This window comes from Oncorhynchus gorbuscha, linkage group LG04 (genome assembly GCF_021184085.1).
Source record: "Oncorhynchus gorbuscha isolate QuinsamMale2020 ecotype Even-year linkage group LG04, OgorEven_v1.0, whole genome shotgun sequence".
NCBI lineage: Eukaryota > Metazoa > Chordata > Actinopteri > Salmoniformes > Salmonidae > Oncorhynchus > Oncorhynchus gorbuscha.
This window is the reverse complement of record NC_060176.1, coordinates 67,980,107-68,001,760: the sequence shown is the minus strand read 5'-3', so window position 1 is coordinate 68,001,760 and position 21,654 is coordinate 67,980,107. Positions and strand designations below refer to the sequence as shown.

Genomic DNA, 21,654 nt, shown 5'->3' with positions numbered 1-21,654 from the left:
TTCACTTACATTCTCAGAATGGTTAAACGGAACATTTTTAAAATGTTCAGGTATGTATGGCTTTGTTCCCAGAACCAATGGGAAACCAAAAACTTGCGCTCCCACAACTTCCAAAGAACCAAATGTGCTAGCTGGGTAATGATAATGAACCGTATGCTCTCGATCATTAGAGGACGGATGGACAGGTTGGCTGGCCAGCGATCTCCTACTGTGATGGAGCTGCACCAAAAATAGTCCTCCTCATCATAGAATTGGGCAGATGAAAATTTGATGAGGGACAGCGTGCTGCTGAAATATTCTGTTTGCCTTCATAAGGACACCCTCTTTTGTTTGTGCCCCTGGGGGCATGTGATCCATGTAGGCTGCCATGATATTTACGCCTGAGGTGCTGCTGGCGTACAAGTAGGATCCCACACTTAGCAGCCTTTCAAAGATCCCATATCTGCAAACGTTGCTCGGTGCATAAAAACCAGACATTTCCAGCCTTTTCCTAAGAGACAAATTGTCCGCAGAGTAACCTTTGAAAAAACTGGCATCATTGGGAAACAAACCACTCTTCACTTCAAATGATGCTTTACTCCCTCAATTAAACCTTTGTAAATTTATATTTCAATATTTCCCTCTACAAATAGAAACCTTTATCCATCTCTTGCTTAACATCTTACTTCTGCAATCTGGAAGATAGAGTTTTTGACAATAAACTATAATGATACAAGACCCAAAATGATCCTGCTGAGTGACAATTCAATTTGATTTTTTTCACCTTTATTGCAATGCAAAGCTAGTCAGAAGATTACTTTTTTATTCTCAAATTGACACACTAGAAGCTCATAGTGTCAAATGGCTGTTTCATCTCATTGGGTAATGATGCTCCAACAGTAACCAACCCCCCAAAAAGTCTGTTTTATTGTCACATACACCGGATAGCAGAGCAGGCGGACTGGGGAGAGCGAGCGTGGGAGAGAGTGTGCTGTTCTCCACTCATACAGAGCTTACTTCCTGAGATGACAGCATTAATTCCTCATGTTCCAACCCCCTGAAATGTTAATTTCATTAGCCGCATTAGGGTTGAACTGTAAGTGTTGGAGTACCAGACGGCGAGCAGTGTTTTCTATTTTCATAATTCGTCTGCAACCCAAAGCTGACAGCGTCAGGGCAGAAAGCATGGACTGGTTAACTCTGTTATCATCCTAAGCCTGGACCGAGCATCATTAGTCATACAATAAGCTACTCCCCTACAGGGAAACACAGAGAGAAAATAACTGTTGGAAAACTATGGTTCAGTACAGTATGTCTTGTGAACAGGCATACTGTACTGATATATTGTAGGCCTACTATATATTCAGTGGGAGCAGACAGCAATTCCTTAAAAGGCTTTCAAATGAAAGTTAGAAACAGACATAATAACACAAATGCATTTCTCATACATTTTCTAGAACGGTCCGTTCTTGAAAATGTTGGGAATACCCAAGTGGCTGTATCACTACCGGCCGTGATTGGGAGTCCCATAGGGCGGCGCACAATTGGCCCAAATGTCGTCCGGGTTTGGCCGGGGTAGGCCGTCATTGTAAATAAGAATTTGTTCTTAACTGACTTGCCTAGTTAAATAAAGGTTAAATAAATAAAAATAAAAATGTAATGTGCCTCGACAAAGCAACACAAAGTTCACATAATCACAAAATCAAGTGCTGAGTCAGCGTGATTCCACAAAATGTTACTACACTCCATGCCACTGTGTGTGTGTGTGTGTGTGTGTGTGTGTGTGTGTGTGTGTGTGTGTGTGTGTGTGTGTGTGTGTGTGTGTGTGTGTGTGTGTGTGTGTGTGTGTGTGTGTGTGTGTGTGTGTGTGTGTGTGTGTGTGTGTGTGTGTGTGTGTGTGTGTGTGTGTGTGCGTGTGTGTGTGTGTGTGTGCTATTTCATGCCGTGCACAGGTGTCATCATGCCAGCCAGGTTTCTGTTCTATCGGCAGAATCCCTCAGACAAACAAACTGTATGTGCACTAACTAAGTGACTCCTTGCAGTTTCCTCCAGAAGCATATCATTATTGATAATCTTTTCAAAATGAACCTTTTCTCAACATACAGGTACAGGATTTGATGGCAGGTAGAAGAGGATGCTGTCGAGAGAGAAAGAAAGAGCTGAATCAGAACATCTTTAAAAGTAATGAAATGTACTGGCTGAGTACTGACTACACTCATCCCCTCATTAACTGCTGAAGGACATAGCAAAAAGATGAGGAAGACCAGAAAACAGAATTAGAATCTGATGAAGAGGACTTCCTACTCAATTAACAGTCCTTTGGGTTTTGATTCAGTGCTTCCGACAAAACACACTGAACATACCACTAATGATATGATATATGATGTTTTATTTATTTATTTATTATTTCACCTTTATTTAACCAGGTAGGCTAGTTGAGAACAAGTTCTCATTTACAACTGCGACCTGGCCAAGATAAAGCATAGAGACAACACAGAGTTACACATGGAGTAAACAATTAACAAGTAATGAACACAGTAGAAAAAAAAGAGAAAAAAAGAGAGTCTATAAACATTGTGTGCAAAAGGCATGAGGAGGTAGGCGAATAATTACAATTTTGCAGATTAACACAGGAGTGATAAATGATCAGATGGTCATGTACAGGTAGAGATACTGGTGTGCAAAATAGCAGAAAAGTAAATAAATATAAACAGTATGGGGATGAGGTAGGTAAATTGGGTGGGCTATTTACCGATAGACTATGTGTCACGCCTTGGTCTTAGTATTTTGTGTTTTCTTACTTTATTAGGTCAGGCCAGGGTGTGACATGGGTTTATTCTGTGGTGTGTTTTTGTATTGGGGTTTTAGTAGGTATTAGGATTGTGGCTGAGTAGGGTTGTCTAGGAAAGTCTATGGTTGCCTGAGGCTTATCGTTGTCTCTGATTGGGAACCATATTTAGGCAGCCATATTCTTTGAGTGTTTCGTGGGTGATTGTTCCTATCTCTGTTTGTTTGCACCAGATAGGCTCAGTCACTTTGGTTTTTCTTTTTTCCTATTTTTGGAAGAGAAGAGAAGAGAAGAGAAGAGAAGAGAAGAGAAGAGAAGAGAACGAGCGCCATTCTCCTTGCGGAGATGGTGCTAAATACATCAACACGGTCGGTCCCTGGGATTGGGCTGGCCAACACGATTTGGTTTGCTTGGAAGGAAAAGGAGTTGGAGCCTTTAGGACGGGAATCTTTTGGAAGGATAATATTGATGGGGATTCTAAAGCTGACGGTGAAGGACGTGTTTTGTTTCCAAGGCAGCTCGTTGGAGGGAGCATACGACGTGGCACTATATACAGAGGAAAAACACGATGATATCCTGAGAAGGGCAAGAGCAGTGGGAGGTGAGAGGCCGATGTGCCACTATGAAATAACAAGCCTGGCGAAGAATAACTTTAGGGTTGTAACTGTCAACATTTACAACCCTTACGTTAAGGACGAAGAGGTGAGGGCTTTTCTGGGGAGATACATGGATAACGTCTCCTCAGCAAGGCACCTCAAAGATTCCCTTGCGTTTTAGAATGGGAGGAGAGGCTTCCAGGCCCTCCTCAGAGAGGACCCAAAGGGACATGGTGGCTACCTCCATCCTCCTGCTATGTTCTCCCTAGGGGCTGACAGGGGGATGTTGTTTGACGTCAGCCCCCATTTTGCAGGCGCTGTATGGCCTACGGTCACATATTCGCCTCGTGCAGTACAAGAAAATGCAGATTTTGTGCATCTGAGGATCACGAGGCGAGGGATTGTGACAAGCCTAAGACGTGCCATGGGTGTGGCTCGTCACCACACCTGTGGGGGGGTGCCCGGCCCGACAGAGGTCATATGCGTCTGCGGCTGGGGGGGGAGCAGGGGCGGGGGATGGGGGAAGAAGAGGAGGGGAAGGAAGCACGCCTCATGACCAGAGTACAGGTCCAGAGGGGAAGGCCACAAGGAAGGAGGAGGAGCAAGAAGCGGCGGATGGAAGAGAGAAGGAAACGGAAGGCACGGGAGTAGGAGAACCAGGAAAAGCGGCGGAAGAAGGCAACCAAGTGGAGGAGCATGAGAGAGAAGAAAGCGAGGGAGGAGTGGTGGAGAAGGAGATGGTGGAAGAGCAAGTGGACTGGGGGGAATGTGCCCTGGTGGAAGAGATGAGGGGTATGTTGGAGGAGCTGGCGGGGGGGGTGGTGGTATCTCTCTCTACTGCCGTCATCACCAAAGAAAAGAATGAAGAGGAGGGTGCGATTGGCCGACAGTGAGAGGGAGGGGATGGCCAAGAGTGATGGGGTGGGAGAAACCTCTGGGTTGCTGCTGGTTTCCCCAGGCCCTCAACTTCTGTTGGGTGGGGACACACCTAACAAGACTCAGGACTGGGTACAGGAGGAGGTGGGGAGTTTTTTGTTTGGGGACTCAGCCTCCCCGATTTTTTTTCCAAACCAGCTGCAACACTGGGGAGGGGGAGGATTGTGGGGTAGACCCAGGGTGCAGGGCACCCCGGAGCCAAACACTATTCCTGCATCCTGGGATGGTGTGATGGAGGAAGAGTGGGGGATGTCGGGAGTACGGATGGTGTTCTCACCAGTAGATATGGAGCAGGGGAGCATCGGGTGAGTCTCCTGTTTTAGTTTATTTTCTGTCTGGGTTTAGAATTTGAGTGTATTACATGTTTTTATATTTTCATGGGGTCTAATTTTACTTTTGTTAGTTTAAATGTAAGGGGTTTAAGGGATTTTGTTAAGGGGAGGGCGGTTTTTAGTTATTTGGAGGGTGTGGGGTTTGATTTTTGTTTTTTACAGGAGGTTCACCTGAGGGATGGAGGGGATGTTAGTAGGTTTAAGAGGGAGTGGGACAAGGGGGAGTCGGTTTGGGGTGTTGGGGGGATGCACTCTTCGGGGGTAGGGATTTTGTGTGGGCACAGGGAGGTAAAAGTGGAGGATTCTTTTGTGGTAATGCAGGGGAGGGTTATAGGGGTGGATGTCACGATAAGGGATTGTAAATTTAGATTAGTGGTGGTGTATGGGCCACAGGTGGTGGCAGACAGGAGGGAGACGGCTCTCCTCTTCGTTCTGTACATTGAGCCTCTGGGGGCTGCCATTAGGGCAGACACAGGGGTGGAAGGCTTGCTGATCCCTGGAAGTGGTGGGCTGCGTGTTAAGATGACGCAGTATGCCGATGACACTTCCTTGCTGTTGTGCATGGACTCATGCCTGACAAGGTCCCTTGCCATCTTTGGGGATTTCACCCGAGCGTCGGGAGCAGTTCTGAACCATGCAAAGTCTTCCGTCAAGTTTTTCGGAAGATGGCGCGGTAGAACGGATCTGCCTGGGGGGTTATCTCTCTGTGAGGATTCTCGGGGTCCATTTTGAGACCTCCGGCTCAGCGACACTAAACTGGAACATGCGTATCGCAGTGGTAGTCTCCAACTTCAGCGATTTTTGCAATTCGTTCCAGTCACAGGCAGCAGAGAACTGGAACGAAAGGCGGCCAAATGAGGTGTTGGCTTTAGGGATGATCACTGAGATAACACCTGCTGGAGAGAGTGCTACGGGTGGGTGTTGCCATCGTGACCAATGAACTGAGATAAGGCGGAGCTTTACCTAGCATGGACTTGTAGATGACCTGGAGCCAGTGGGCCTGGCGACAAATATGTAGGGAGGGCCAGCCGACTAGAACATACAAGTCACAGTGGTGGGTGGTATAAGGTGCTTTAGTAACAAAATGGATGGCACTGTGATAAACTGCATCCAGTTTGCTGAGTAGAGTATTGGAAGCTATTTTGTAGATGACATCACCGAAGTCGAGGATCGGTAGGATAGTCAGTTTTACTGGGGTAAGTTTGGCAGCGTGAGTGAAGGAGGCTTTGTTGCGGAATAGAAAGCCGACTCTAGATTTGATTTTAGATTGGAGATGTTTGATATGAGTCTGGAAGGAGAGTTTACAGTCTAGCCAGACACCTAGGTACTTATAGATGTCCACATATTCTAGGTCGGAACCATCCAGGGTGGTGATGCTAGTCGGGCGTGCGGGTGCAGGCAGCGAACGGTTGAAAAGCATGCATTTGGTTTTACTAGCGTTTAAGAGCAGTTGGAGGCCACGGAAGGGGTGTTGTATGGCATTGAAGCTCGTTCGGAGGTTAGATAGCACAGTGTCCAAGGAAGGGCCGGAAGTATACAGAATGGTGTCGTCTGCGTAGAGGAGGATCAGGGAATCGCTCGCAGCAAGAGCAACATCATTGATATATACAGAGAAAAGAGTCGGCCCGAGAATTGAACCCTGTGGCAGAGACTGCCAGAGGACCGGACAACATGCCCTCCAATTTGACACACTGAACTCTGTCTGCAAAGTTGTTGGTGAACCAGGCAAGGCAGTCATTAGAAAAACCGAGGCTACTGAGTCTGCCCATAAGAATATGGTGATTGACAGAGTCGAAAGCCTTGGCCAGGTCAATGAAGACGGCTGCACAGTACTGTCTTTTATAGATGGCGGTTATGATATCGTTTAGTACCTTGAGCATGGCTAAGGTGCACCCGTGACCGGCTCGGAAACCAGATTGCACAGCGGAGAAGGTACGGTGGGATTCGAGATGGTCAGTGACCTGTTTGTTGACTTGGCTTTCGAAGACCTTAGATAGGCAGGGCAGGATGGATATAGGTCTGTAACAGTTTGGGTCCAGGGTGTCTCCCCCTTTGAGGAGGGGGATGACTGTGTCAGCTTTCCAATCCTTGGGGATCTCAGACGATATGGAAGAGAGGTTGAACAGGCTGGTAATAGGGGTTGCGATAATGGCGGCGGATAGTTTCAGAAATAGAGGGTCCAGATTGTCAAGCCCAGCTGATTTGTACAGGTCCAGATTTTGCAGCTCTCTCAGAACATTTGCTATCTGGATTTGGGTAAAGGAGAACCTGGAGAGGCTTGGGCGAGTAGCTGCGTGGGGGGGGGGGGGAGCTGTTGGCCAAGGTTGGAGTAGCCAGGAGGAAGGCATGGCCAGCCGTTGAGAAATGCTTGTTGAAGTTTTCGATAATCATGGATTTATCGGTGGTGACCGTGTTACCTAGCCTCAGTGTAGTGGGCAGCTGGGAAGTGCTCTTGTTCTCCATGGACTTTACAGTGTCCCAGAACTTTTTGGAGTTAGAGCTACAGGATGCAAATTTCTGCCTGAAGAAGCTGGCCTTTGCTTTCCTGACTGACTGCATTTATTGGTTCCTGACGTCCCTGAACGGTTGCATATCGCGGGGTCTGCTATTTCAGTCCGCCACAGTATTTACACTGAGTGTACAAAACATTAAGAACACCTTCTTAATATTGAGTTGTGCCCCCTTTTGCCCCTCAGAACAGCCTCAATTCGCTGAGGCATGGACTCTACAAGGTGTCGACAGCGTTCCACATGGATGTTGACCCATGTTGACTCCAATGCTTCCCACAGTTGTGTCAAGTTAGCTGGATGTCCTTTGGGTGGTGGACCTTTGGGTGTTGAAAAGGTTGAGCGTAAAAACCCCAGCAGCGTTGCAGTTCTTAACACACTCAAACCGTTGTGCCTGGCACCTACTATCATACCCTGTTCAAAGGCACTTAAAGGGATACTTTGGGATTTTGGCAAAGAGTTATTTTATCTATTTCCCCAGAGTCAGGTGAACTTGTGGATAGCATTTTAATGTCTCTGCATGCTAGCAGATACCCATAGACTTCCAGTCATTACGCTAACACTAGTTAGCATTGGCTTGCAAAACTATAATAATAATAATAATATATGCCATTTAGCAGACGCTTTTATCCAAAGCGACTTACAGTCATGTGTGCATACATTCTACGTATGGGTGGTCCCGGGGATCGAACCCACTACCCTGGCGTTACAAGCGCCATGCTCTACCAACTGAGCTACAGAAGGACCACTACACAAAACTACTCTAACTTCCTTCATACTGTCAACAGACATAAAACTGGTATCCACCAGTTCAGCGGACTGGAATTAGATAAAGGGTCTCATTGCCCGAAGTATCCCTTAAATCTTTTTCTTGCCAATTCACCCTCTCGATGGCAAGAAAATGCTTTAAAATCCTTCTTTAACCTGTCTCCTCCCCGTCATCTACGCTGATTGAAGTGGATTTAACAAGTGACATCAATAAGGGATCATAGTTTTAACCTGGATTCAACTGGTCAGTCTATGACAATGTTTTTTACACTCAATGTAATTACTGGCTACACTCATCCCCTCATTAACTGCTGAAGGACATAGCAGAAAGATGAGGAAGACCAGAAAACAGAAGAATCTGATGAAGAGGACTTCACACTCAATTAACAGTTCTGTCAGTTAAATACAAGTAGTGATATATGTACCGTATATAATTACTTGTACAATGGAAGGGCAGGCATCCATTCCCTTGTCGCTTGCCGACTCCAGACAGGGTGTGACTGAGCATTTGACCTCGCCCTCACTGAAGCTAAGGCCCATTGCTGGATGTTTGACAGACAGCACTGATTGTGATGGCATAAGGATTTTGTTTAGAAGCAAACTCACAAGTCTCATGAAAGTTGTTTAAGTGCCCTCTCCCCTCACTCCCAACCTGCAATCATTACATTCATAATGTTTGTCCTCATACTACTGCTCCACAGCACACGACTCACACAAGCTGCTCCCAAAACTAGGCCAAATCCTGCATCATGCACAACCGATTGCAGACCAAAGCAAAAAATGTACAGAAAGACTGTAGCCTATAGACACAGTAGCAGCAGCGCACTAACTTCATCCCTACCCTTGCCTTACCCAAGACAAGAAAGTTGTGCTGAGGTCACACTGACATTTGTTCTTCTGTGCTCTACAGAGATCTATCCAGAGTGTGCCTTCAGTTGAGTTCCAGATACACGTGTCCTTTTTACCCCCACTCAAATAATGACCTTACAAGGACATAGGCAGGTAAAATAATGGTGTCAGAGACCAGCCCTTTGTCATAGTGACAGTTAAGGATATATCCCATAATACTTTTCACATCTGTGATTGGACAGGCCCATAAGGCTGAGAGGGTCACTGCTGTCACTGTCAGGTGTGACAGACTGTCATCTTAGGGAGACACTCTCTCTGTGCTCCTCGTAATATCAGCCACCCGGTCTTCTTCACAGCTCAAATCTCTCCACAGTCACAACACAGCAACACAAGCAATGGAGAAAAGCCACTCAGAGCTCCCTCCATGCTGTGCACAGGCCTGAGAGGACACTGTTTGACAACTATCTGGATGCCATGCCGACTGGACTGTCTGTGTGGATATAAATGATAGGCTGGAAAACTCTCTCCAATGGTAGAGTTTTCATTCCAACACTGCTAAACACAGTTAACGAAGTAATGCCTGTGTTCTGTATATTATATTATTAACAGCCATTGTGGGCTGGGGTGGTGCATGTTTAGAGGTGGTTGGATTGGGAGGATCTGGAGAGAAATATAGTGTCTGTCCTATTGGTCTCTCCCATAATCCACTTACTTTCTAAGAGTTTCCCGTCTGGATACATGTTATTATTATTATTATTTATATGGAGCTGTTTTCCAATGGGAGAGGAAGCAGGAGATTTAAAGTGCGAGAGGTCAAAATGTCACTGTCAGCTCTGCCTACGGGATCCTTGTGGAAAAAAATGAATCATGTTAGCACACAGAGGTATTCCTCCACACTTATATAATCAGGTTGCCCATGTGTCTCCCTAGTCCCAGCCCAAGGAAATCCCCTGTTCCACAGTCCGTTAGTTAGACTGTGTGGAAGGAGGATCAGGCCTAACATTATACAGTATTACATTCTCACGACCTAGGTTTTGGAGATGAAAAAAAATTACAGAAACCCAACAGGCAAAAGTTAGCGCCTCGAACCCTAATTTGAGACAAGCCTGTGAACTTCAAGCTTTCGTGGAAAATTATTCATTATAAACAGTTGATAGTGGCAAGGTCCTTTTCCCCACTGTGACAGGTGCCGAAACAGGACCAAAGTTTACACAGACCACCTCAGAGCCCAGGCAGATAAAGACAGCATTTGTGGGGCCTCTGTCTGTCTGACACTTGGGTTTCTGCTGACAGCTTGACGTCTCTTATCATTGTGTATTAGAGGAAGGTGGGCGAGGAGGTCAGACAGATGAAGGCTATGCCAATATATTACACCCAACAACTGGATCCATCTGTCTCCTGAAAAAAGATAATACTGTATGCACCAGGGTCACTCTCACACTAACCTAACGTAGCAGGCGTAAAAGATACACCTGAAACTAGATCCCCTAGTTATTGGTCTTGACAAGAAGAAAAATAAATAAAAACCTCCCCTGACAGTTTTATCTTCTGTGCTGTTCAACCAATCCAGTAAATGTGGAGGAGGAGTTAAGATGGAGTCCTGCCTTGTTAACGTCCAAAAGTGGAAGTCGCATCACAGGCTCTCTTTCCATTTCCCCTCGAAACTGGAACATCTGGTTGTTGGGGACTGGACTCTCACCCCAATCCACCTATCAATGACAGCGTCCCTATTTCCACCCTTTATTTAATCGTTTCCTGATTGTCACAATATGATTCATTTAGATATGTGTTTGTATAATACAAACCAAGGGTTTTCAAATGCCTTCTGGACACAAATAAGCTTCACACCATAAATATTTTGTAATGTTCTATTTGTAGACTCCCCGGACAGCTCAACTTCATCCACACCAGCTGGTGATTATTTAGATATTGCCGTATCAGGCTTGTGTGTGTGTGCAGTTTAGTCATTTCCTAAGCAGACAGATTCATTTCAGACTGTAGGATAGTAATGATCCAGTGCATGCTGAGTGACCAGAGTGAAGGTCTGAGAATGGTTTCCCTCTTTTCTTCTTGTTCTATCCTTCTTTTAACAGGCACACGGACAGAATGGGAGAAACAGATATATCTGGTTTGCTCTAGTACGCTGTTTCTCAAAATAATATGTGCCATCAGGCAAGCTACGGTCCTTCCTCCTTGAGGCCACTTCAAACTAGCACTTTGAGGAACGAGGGAGGGGGAAGGAGGGAGGGAGGAGAAGGAGCAGTGGGAGGAGAGGAGGAAGGGGAAGGTGAGGTGGAGGAGAAGGGGGGATGGAGAAGGAGGAGGGAGAGGAGAGAAGGGGAAGAGGAGGTGGAGGAGGAGGCGAAGAGGGAGATGAGGAGAGGAAAGGAGGAGTAGGAAGAAGTGAAGAGGGAGGCGAGGAGAGAAAAGGGGGAGTAGGAAGAAGTGAAGAGGGAGGCGAGGAGAGAAAAGGAGGAGTAGGAAGAAGTGAAGAGGGAGGCGAGGAGAGAAAAGGGGGAGTAGGAGAAGGAGTCAGTTTCATCCCTGTGCTGATGGGCATGATGTCATTACAGAGCCCTGGGCCTCCTCCATCTGTGTGTGCAGTCCATTTAGGGAGGCACACACACAGGCCATAAGGGAGGCCGTCCCATCCCCTTCATTTAAACACTGCAAGTGCTTCTCAATACTTAGGGATGATCAAAATATCCAAGAAGAATTTCCTGGTGGTTATTAGCTTAACATGTCCCTATTCCCTAATCATTATAAACCAGTGAACATCAGTCATGGGCTCTTTACCTTATCTCTCTGTGTCCATTTGACCGCTCATCTTCCCCTACCCCCATCCTCAACCCCCTCTAAAAACAATTTGCTCTTTGACGTACAGGAATAACTATTGACTGACAGCTTGTATTACAGGAGGTTTGGGCAATGCAATGATGCCCCGAGGGGCTAATTCATACATTTTTATCAATATTTATATTAGCAAAGGTTACTGATTTAGCACTAAGATTGGATTGCTATAGATTTCACTGTCAGTAGAAAGAGCGACTGTTTCTTTGACAGTATCAAGCCGGTTTGTGTTTCAGACAATTTTCTGCACAGCTCCTCATCAGAAACCAAGACCGTGGTCACGCTTTCCTTCTGGACTATTGTATACAGTGTACACTGTACAGTATAACATTAGGACTGTGCATTTTACCATTTGACTACAAAAAAAGACCCTTACTCAAATATCTTTGCAAGAGATATTGTCCAATGAGACAAATAAAGGTAAGGGTGTGTGTATTTACCTGGCTGGTACATCTATGTTGGAGATGGCGTAGAAGTATTTGAGGAGGTTGTCTCTCTGGACGTAGGTTCCCCCCAAGGCCGGCTTCAGCAGCCTCAGTCTCAGGTTGGTGAAGGTGAAGAAGTCCCTCAGGCCCTTCATACTCTCCATGCGTGTGTACAGGCTGTCCATATTGAGCAGCTTGGGCCCTGCGAAGATGGCAAAGCGCGCCATCACCTCGAAGCGCAGCACCTTCTCGTTCTTGGAGCCCACCCAGCGAGAGTACTGCTCTGTGCAGATGACCCGCGTCACATTGGTGGCCGACAGGTCCTGCACCCGCTTGGCGGGCATGTCGAAGGCGTCCATGCAGTCATCGGCGTAGAACTGGTAGGGCTGCCAGGTGCGCCCTTTGTCCAGGGACTTGTCCAGCACCATGATGGTGGGGCGGCCATACTCGAAAGTGACCTGGATGTCATCGGTCAGCTCCAAGCTCTTGTTCCAGGCCAGGGAGATGTTGGCCAGCAGGGGCTCCGGGTAGCGGCTCCACGTCACCGTCTGCCAGTAGGTGATGAGGCCACTGCTCTCACGGTCCTGCATCAGCTGGGGAGGGTGAGCCAGGTCCGGGTTGGAGGCGTCACATTCGTCACTACACAGGTACGGGTTCTCCTGAAAGAGGGAAAGACAACTGGTCAGTGTTGGGAAACACTGTTCTACTCTCTTCCCTTTAGAATATAGTACACATTTACTATCTCACCATTTTCTAACATTCTAAATCCATACTGAGTTTTGATTTCATCTAGCATAGACACTATGAATTATACAATCTGAGAAAAAAGGGTTCCAAAAGCGTCTTTAGGCTGTTCCCATAAGACAACCCTTTTTGGTTCCAAGTAGATTCCTTTTGGATTCTATGTAGAACCGTCTGTGGAAAGGCTTCTACATGGAGCCGAAAAGGGTTCTACCTAGAACCAAAATGAAAACCAAAAACCAAATAGGGTTCTTTAAATGGTTCTCCTATGGGGATAGCCAAAGAACCCTTTTAGGTTCCAGATAGCACCTTTTTTTAAGTGTAGGAATGACCGCCTAAAAGGTTCCCACAAGCTCACAAAGTACGCAACTGATGTTTTGGTAGTATTTATTGGTTCTTTGGAAGTCTTTGCTTATGAGAAACAAGTCAGATAAAATTAAAGTAACATTTGCATGATCTTATATAGTCTGGGGGGGGGGGGCCTAACAAAGAAACCTGAAAACACCTGGAAACAGATTTTCCAAAACAATCTGGCCAACCTTTTTAATGGGTCCCCCTGGGACCATGTTTGTGTGTTTGTCCCAACATGTTAACACACTCAGCATATGTCTCCATTAAACACTTTGTAGGCTGTGTTTGGTGGATATCCATCTGGGAATTGCCCTGTATGCAGGAATCAATGCCTCTGGTTATATCAACACTCATTTAATGCACATTGTGAATTAGTGTTTCCATTTAATCAAATGACATCACTCAACAACAAAAAAACATCAGAAAGACTAATGAGATGGGTTGCATACCTAAATGTCTGAAAATAGATAGCTTCAACAGTGTTGAGGTGTAATACTACTCTAGTGACACAGATGGATTACACACGGAATGGATCAACAAGGAGGCTTGCCTGCTATGTGGTCATCCCTGACCTCTAAATCCCAGTGTCAATACGTCACATTGGTCTGCCTGAGTGCAAACTGTCACACTCGTCACCAACAGTCATACTCACCCACACAGCTTCCAGGCCTGGGTTCAAATACTATTTGAATTTGTATTTGTTTTATTAAGGATGCCTATTAGCTGCTGCCTGTGGTCCAGCAAAAATTAAGGCAGTAATATACATTAAAATAAAAGAAAGGTAACATTAAAATACATTTTACAACAGGTTTCACAATACATTAAGTGTGTGCAAATCATCTCAAATACTGTATTTGTGTTTGATTGAGCTTGCCTGTTGCAATTGAACCAATAAACAATTATACAAAATGTCTTAAACCCCAGCTTCCTGGAACTCCAGACAGGCATTAGGTATATTTCAAATATACTGAACAAAAATATAAACACAACATGTAAAGTGTTGGTCCCATGTTACATGAGCTGAAATCAAATATCCCCAAAATGTTATATCCCTGTTAGTTAGCATTTCTCCTTTGCCAAGATAATCCATCCACCTGACAGGTGTGGCATATCAAGAAGCTGATTAAACAGCATGATCATTACCCAGGTGCACCTTGTGCTGGGGAAATTAAAGGCCACTCTAAAATATGCAGTTTCATCACACAACACAATGTCACAGATGTCTCAAGTTTTGGGGGAGCGTGCAATTGGTATGCTGGCGGCAGTAATGTCCACGAGAGCTGTTGCCAGAGAATTTAATGTTCAGTTCTCTACCATAAGCCACCTCCAAAGTCGCTTTAGAGAATTTGCCAGTAAGTCGAATCAGCTTCACAACCGCAGAACACGTGTAACCACGCCAGCCCAGCTCCTCCACATCCGCTTCTTCACCTGCGGGATCGTCTGAGACGAGCCACCCGGACAGCTGATGAAACAGTGGTTTTACAAACTGACAGAAACCGTCTCAGGGATGCGCATCTACGTTCTTGTCATCCTCACCAGAGTTTTGACCTGACTGCAGTTTGGCTTCATAACCGACTTATTGGGAAAATGCTCACCTTTGATGGCCACTGGCACGCTGGAGAAGTGTGCTCTTCACGGATGAATCCCCATGTCGCAAATATCTGTACACAATTCTTGGAAGCTGAAAATGTCCCAGTTCTTCCATGGCCTGCCTACTCACCAAACATGTCACCCATTGAGCATGTTTGAGATGCTTTGGATCGACGTGTACGACAGCATGTTCCATTTCCCACCAATATGCATGAACTTTACACAGCCATTGAAGAGGAGTGGGACAACATTCCACAGGCCGCAATCAAACAGCCTGCGAAAGAGATGTGTCACTTTGCATGGGGCAAATGGTGGTCATCCTAGATACTGGGCATGATCAGATTAATTGCAATTATTTGCAAAGTCCCTCTTTGCCATGGAAATGAACTGAATCCCAAAAAAACATTTCCATTGCTGTCACGCCCAGACCTTAGAGAGCTTTTTTTATGTCTCTTTTTGGTTTGGTCAGGGTGTGATTTGGGTGGGCATTCTATGTCCTTTATTTCTATGATTTGTGTTTCTATGTGTTGGCCGGGTATGGTTCTCAACCAGGGACAGCTTTTTATCGTTGTCTCTGATTGGGAATCATACTTAGGTAGCCCTTTTTCCCTCCTTTCAGTGTGGGTAGTTGACTTTGTTAGAGGCATTATTGCCGAAGTTAAGCTTCACGGTCGTTTCCTTGTTTTGTTGGCTACATTTCTATAAATAAAAGGAATATGTACACTCACCACGCTGCACTTTGGTCCACTTCTTACAACGCCCATGACAACTGTATTTCAGCCCTGCCACAAAAGGACCAGCTGACATGTCAGTGGTTCTCTCGTTAACACAGGTGACAGTGTTGACGAGGACAAGGCTGGAGATCACTCTGTCATGCTGATTGAGTTCAAATAATAGACTGGAAGCTTCAAAAGGAGGGTGGTGCTTGGAATCATTGTTCTTCCTCTGTCCACCATGCTTACCTCCAAGGAAACACGTGCCGTCATCATTGCTTTGCACAATAAGGGCTACACAGGCAAGGATATTGCTGCCAGTAAGATTGCACCTAAATCAACCATTTATCGGATCATCAAGAACTTCAAGGAGAGCTGTTCAATTGTTGTGAAAAAAGCTTCAGAGCACCCAAGAAAGTCCAGCAAGCGCCAGGACCGTCTCCCAAAGTTGATTCAGCTGCGGGATCGGGGCACCACCAGTACAGAGCTTGCTCAGGTATGGCAGCAGGCAGTTGTGAGTGCATCTGCACGCACAGTGAGGCAAAGACTTTTGGAGGATCGCCTGGAGTCAAGAAGGGCAGCAAAAAAGCCACTTCTCTCCAGGAAAAACATCAGGGATAGACTGGTATTATTTAAAAGGTACAGGGATTAGACTGCTGAGGACTGGGGTAAAGTAATTTTCTCTGATGAATCCCCTTTCCACTGCAAATATTGACTGTTTGTATCAACTTTATGTAATTGTCAATAAAAGCCTTTGACACTGACAAAAATATCTAAAGACACTGAAGCAGCAAACTTTGTGGAAATTTATATTTGTGTCATTCTCAAAACTTATGGCCACGACTGTACATGTGATGGAAGATTGCACTGCATATGTGATGGAAGAATGCAATGTGCATGCAGAGGGTTGCAATTCCATTGAATTGGGGATAGTTTAACCAAAATATGCCACAAGATCTAGAATTTCCTTGTGTATCCCACAATTTTTGTTTTACTGTTATAAGCTAACTTTTAAAAATAAATTTAAGCAACATTCCTGGGCTTAACTTCCCTTGGAAAATTTCAGAAAAAATGTACTGGAAAGTTTCCGACCCTTTGCAACCCTACCTCTGACCTACCCTGAAGATGACCTCACCAGTTCGTTCACACAGTCAGAGGCCAGTCGACATTATTAATTCCAATCATAGTCAGCCAGTCAACATTGTTAAGACATTGTCTTTAAATCCAATCAGATCCAATCTGTGGAACTGCACTGACCGAAATAGGAAAAAAGAAGAGACATGTCAGAGGAGAGGAGAGGATAAGTGAAGAGAAGCGAGCCCACAGATTTGGACAGGACCACAGTCCACACACATGCCCAACTGCATTGGTGTGGATGGAGAGCCATGTACTGTATGGGAAGCTAGTGTTTAGCGCTGCTATTTACCCACCTGGAGAGATGTCTCCTCTCCTCTCTGGCTCTCTTGCTTGACTTAATTACAGTGAAAGAAGCTCCTGTGGGAGGGCTGCTGATATAACAGCTGGGAAACAGCAGCCTAATTATACCAAAGAGAAAACAAGCCTCACAAGAGCCTCACCTTTCCCAGCATGGACCACAGCCTACTGTCTTTTAATCTGCACGAACACACACACACACACACACACTATGATGTTCATAGCACTGTAAAAGGGCTGTAATCAATCAAAAACCTTATTTTTTTCATGTTGGTTTCCTAAAACCTTGTAATTCCCTGAAAGGTGACGTAGATGATTACCACACTAACAACTTAATTTGAAGAATTCCCCAAGACCTCCAATGGCATGACAATAGGCAGATGGAGATTATTGCTTGTGGTCATAGCCAAATGGGATGAAATCTTACCCCTTTGGGAGCACAGGAGGGGGGCTGAAGCTACCAGGACTTATGTATAATTCATGACACAGGACAAAACGGGCCAAAGCTGCACATTTGTGACATCACAGTACCTCTACACCGGTAGGATAAATACACCATGGTGACATATTTACATTTACATTTACATTTACATTTAAGTCATATCTAATCTAAACAGTTCTCATAACACACTGCAAACAATGTACCAAATTGAAGCCCTTTCTATAATGCACTCCACTGCTGTGTTGTAACCTGCAGTGCTATTTTTAGTTTTGGATGTTTTTACATTGTAATGTAGGGCATTTCTGTTGAAACAGAGTACTGGTAAATAATCATTTGAGCTCATAGGATTGAGAGTGGCAGTGCTGCCTCACTTCACATATGGACACTGTCTGTCTCTTCTCTTTGTCTTTCAAACTGTATATAATTACATCAGAAGTGGGTCTGAGTTTTGTTGTTTTGCTTAGCTCCCTCCCTCACTCCCTCATTCTCTCCCTCATTCTCTCCCTCATTCTCTCCCTCTTTCTCTCCCTCTTTCTCTCCCTCTTTCTCTCCCTCATTCTCTCCCTCATTCTCTCCCTCATTCTCTCCCTCTTCCCTCCTCTCAGGTTAACTCTCTTGGAACTACCCATCCTGGATCCGGGAGAATTGTCATCAACGACAATAATTAGCATAGCGCAACGGTCAAAGAATATTACTAGAAAATATTCATATTCATGAAATCACAAGTGAAATATAGTGAAACACAGCTTAGCCTTTTGTTAATCACCCTGTTATCTCAGATTTTGAAATGATGCTTTACAGCCAAAGCAAGACAAGCGTTTGTGTAAGTTTATCGATAGCCTAGAATAGCATTATGTCCATCTAGCAGCAGGAAGCTTGGTCACGAAAATCAGAAAAGCAATCAAATTATTTGTTTACCTTTGACTCCCTCTTCCCTCCTCTCATTAAGCAATGCTACATGCAGTCTGCCCTGTTCCCAGCAATGGTACATACAGAGTCTGCTCTGCTCCCAGCACTGAGTAAAAATGCAATGGCATCTCCTGTGGGCCTACATTGACAGATACAGTATTTGCTCTAAATCATTCATGAGCAGGAAAGCTTTTCCAAGGAAAGTCAACATACTCAATAGGGGGATGGCTTATTCTAAGCAATGAAGTTGCTTTTTAGTTAACTGTCCCTTTAATGTAACTTTTTTGTTGACTCCCTTTTGTTAACTCTCCCTATAATTGGAGGCACCTCTGAGCTACAGAGACGTGTAGAGATCGCTACGTATCAGTCCTCAAATGGAGCTTCCTGAGTTATACAGGCTATTGAGCGTTAGCGATCTCTATACATCTCTATGCTCTGAGAGCACCTGCAACCAATTTCCCTCATTAAATACCTGCTTTCCTTTGTCTTTTAGTTCAGTGCCAAACAAGCCATGTAGTTGTGAAGAACTCTCCTGCATTTATCCTTTTATTTCGGTTATCTGTGCATCACAGTATCCAGCCACACACAAGTAAATAATAGACATTGAATGGATTATGACTGAAAGAAGAAAATGAATGGGGGCCTAGACTCTAAAATGCAACCTGATGTCGCTCTCCCTATCGTTGTCGTCTATCTGGGACACCTGCTTCTGTAACAGCACCTACCTCACCCAGTGCATTCAGAATAGGCAACCTGCTTTAACCATTTTTTTAAAAATTAAGTAGAGGCGTGGATAAGAAAAAACAGGTGTGACCTGTGTGACCACCACACATCTCCTTCGCATAGAGTTGATCAGGCTGTTGATTGTGGCCTGTGTAATCTTGTCCCACTCCTCTTCAAAGGCTGTGCGATGTTGCTGGATATTGGGGGGAACTGGAACACGCTGTCGTACACGTCGATCCAGAGCATCCCAAACATGCTCAATGGGTGACATGTCTGGTGAGTATGAAGGCACCATAACCCCACCATGGGGCAGTCTGTTCACAATGTTGACTTCAGCTAACCACTCGCTGCCATACGAGCTGTCTTCTATCTACCCAGTACAGTTGAAACCGGGATTAATCTGTGAAGAGCACACTTCAAGCGTGCCAGTGGCCATTGAAGGGGAGCATTTGCCCACTGAAGTCGGTTATGATGCCGAACTGCAGTCAGTTCAAGACCCTGGTGAGGACAACGAGCATGCAGATGAGCATCCCTGAGATCGTTTCTTGAAAGTTGTGCAGAAATTCTTCAGTTGCGCAAATCCACAGTTTTATTAGTAATATAATAATATAATAATATAATAATAATAATATAATAATAATAATATAATAATAATAATATAATATAATAATATATGCCATTTAGCAGATGCTTTTATCCAAAGCGACTTACAGTCATGTGTGCATACATTCTACATATGGGTGGTCCCGGGAATCGAACCCACTACCCTGGCGTTACAAGCGCCATGCTCTACCAACTGAGCCAGTCCGGGTGGCTGGTCTCCAACGATCCTGCAGGGGAAGAAGCCGGATGTGGAGGTCCTGGGCTGGCGTGGTTACATGTGATCTGCGTTTGTGAGGCCGGTTGGTCATACTGCCAAATTCTCTAAAATGACGTTGGAGGTGGCTTATGAAATTAACATTTCATTTCCTGGCAACAGCTCTGGTGGACATTCCTGCAGTCAGTATGCCAATTACACGCTCCCTCAAACTGCACACTTTAGTGGTCTTTTGTCCCCAGCACAAGGTGCACCCATGTAATGATTATGCTGTTCAATTAGCTTTTTGTTATGCCATACCTGTCAGGGAGGTGAATTATCTTGGCAAAGGAGAAATGCTCAATAATGGGGACATGCACAAAATGTTATAGAAATAAGATTTTTGTGCATATGGAATATTCTTGGGATCTTATTTCAGCTCATGAAACATGGGACCAACACTTTACATGTTGTGTTTATATTTTTGTTCAGTGTATATCCACACTCAGTTTTACATGTGACCCATATAAGATTTGCTCATTCACACTGATGTTGTCTCTGAAGTAGCACACAGATACAATGCTAATTTCCTGCCACCTTCCATTGGATGACACTTGAAATCTGACTGCCTGTCTGGACTCCCTGTGGCCTCTAAAGATCCCTTATCAATCATTGTGAGAGACAGAGTGTTAGGCTCGATGTCGCAACCTGGCTCATGCTACCTCTAATTATCCCCCTTTCAATTTGCCACAATCCATCCTAACCTCTCCACTACCACAGCCAATGTGAGGTTTGCAATTTGGCACAAAGAAAGCTGCTGTGAGCATTACCCAGGTGGATGCTACATATTGCTGCATGTTTAGTTGTAAATGTTATGATCATAATTACCATTGGTGATATTTAGGATGTTAAGTGACTTGTCACTAAACACAAAGACAGATGCTCAAATCAGTGAGTAAGTCTATGGCTATATGACAATTGATCAGCAGAAGATGCAGATAACACAGTATCAAAATGGACATAGTATGCTTTGTGATCATTATTCTGACCCCATGTAGTACAGCCCAACTGGACAAATTATACATCTGTTTATTCTACAATCAAGCCAGCTGGTTGCCCACAGCAACATTGTCAGCCTCTCTTAGACCCTTGTCAGCACCACCCCCCCAAAAAAACAGAGCTTACACATAAACAAGCGTATAACTTTACAGGATACAAAATACTACAAAGAAATGTGAATGTAGCCCTATACCATGATGCATGATAGTGCACCTCGCATAGCCCCATAGTCTAGTGTGTCCGTTTAAACAATGTTGGTTGTAAGTCGCTCTGGATAAGAGCGTCTGCTAAATGACTTAAATGTAAATGTAAATGTAAGTTAGTGATGGGGGGTGGGAAATCGTTAGTTGCATACTGTATGGAAATATTTTGGGAAGATCATGCTTGACTCCAAGTATCGATTTGTAAAAAAATGTTTTTAAAAAGTCTACCTGGTCGGCTGTACCTCCGCCAAAAATCTGGTATTTTGCATCCTATAGCTTCTCCATCTTCTTTTTAAATTGCCAACATGTTTTCAGCACTTATTTCCATGACTGATCATAACTAATTTTCTCATGTTATCTCCTGTCCCTCTGCAGCAGACATACAGTATAGTGAGCAATATGTTTGGAACATCAAATCCCAATAAAACCGCAGTATCCAATTGCAATACATAGAATAGTAATTCATATCAGTACCTAGTATCTCTTCCACAAACACAATACAAATGTAATCTAATAATATTGTTTGAAAATCAAACACATTTTTATTTAGTTAAATAACCAGAGATAGACTTAGTGGGTTTTAGTATGCAACCATTAGGTAATAAATAACTATATTGATGCAGAAACCTGTGTAACATTGTCCAATGTACTAATGATCAATTA

The 21,654-nt window shown here is 44.6% G+C and overlaps 1 protein-coding gene across 1 annotated transcript in view; it reads right to left on the bottom strand.

Moving 5' to 3' along the window:
- Positions 1-21,654, bottom strand: part of LOC124034577 (netrin-G2-like) — a 70,387-nt gene that overhangs the window by 46,189 nt on the left and 2,544 nt on the right. The window contains exon 3 of the mRNA XM_046347955.1: positions 12,046-12,689. Coding sequence (XP_046203911.1) covers positions 12,046-12,689 — 644 coding nt within the window. The remainder of the gene's footprint in view (positions 1-12,045; positions 12,690-21,654) is intronic.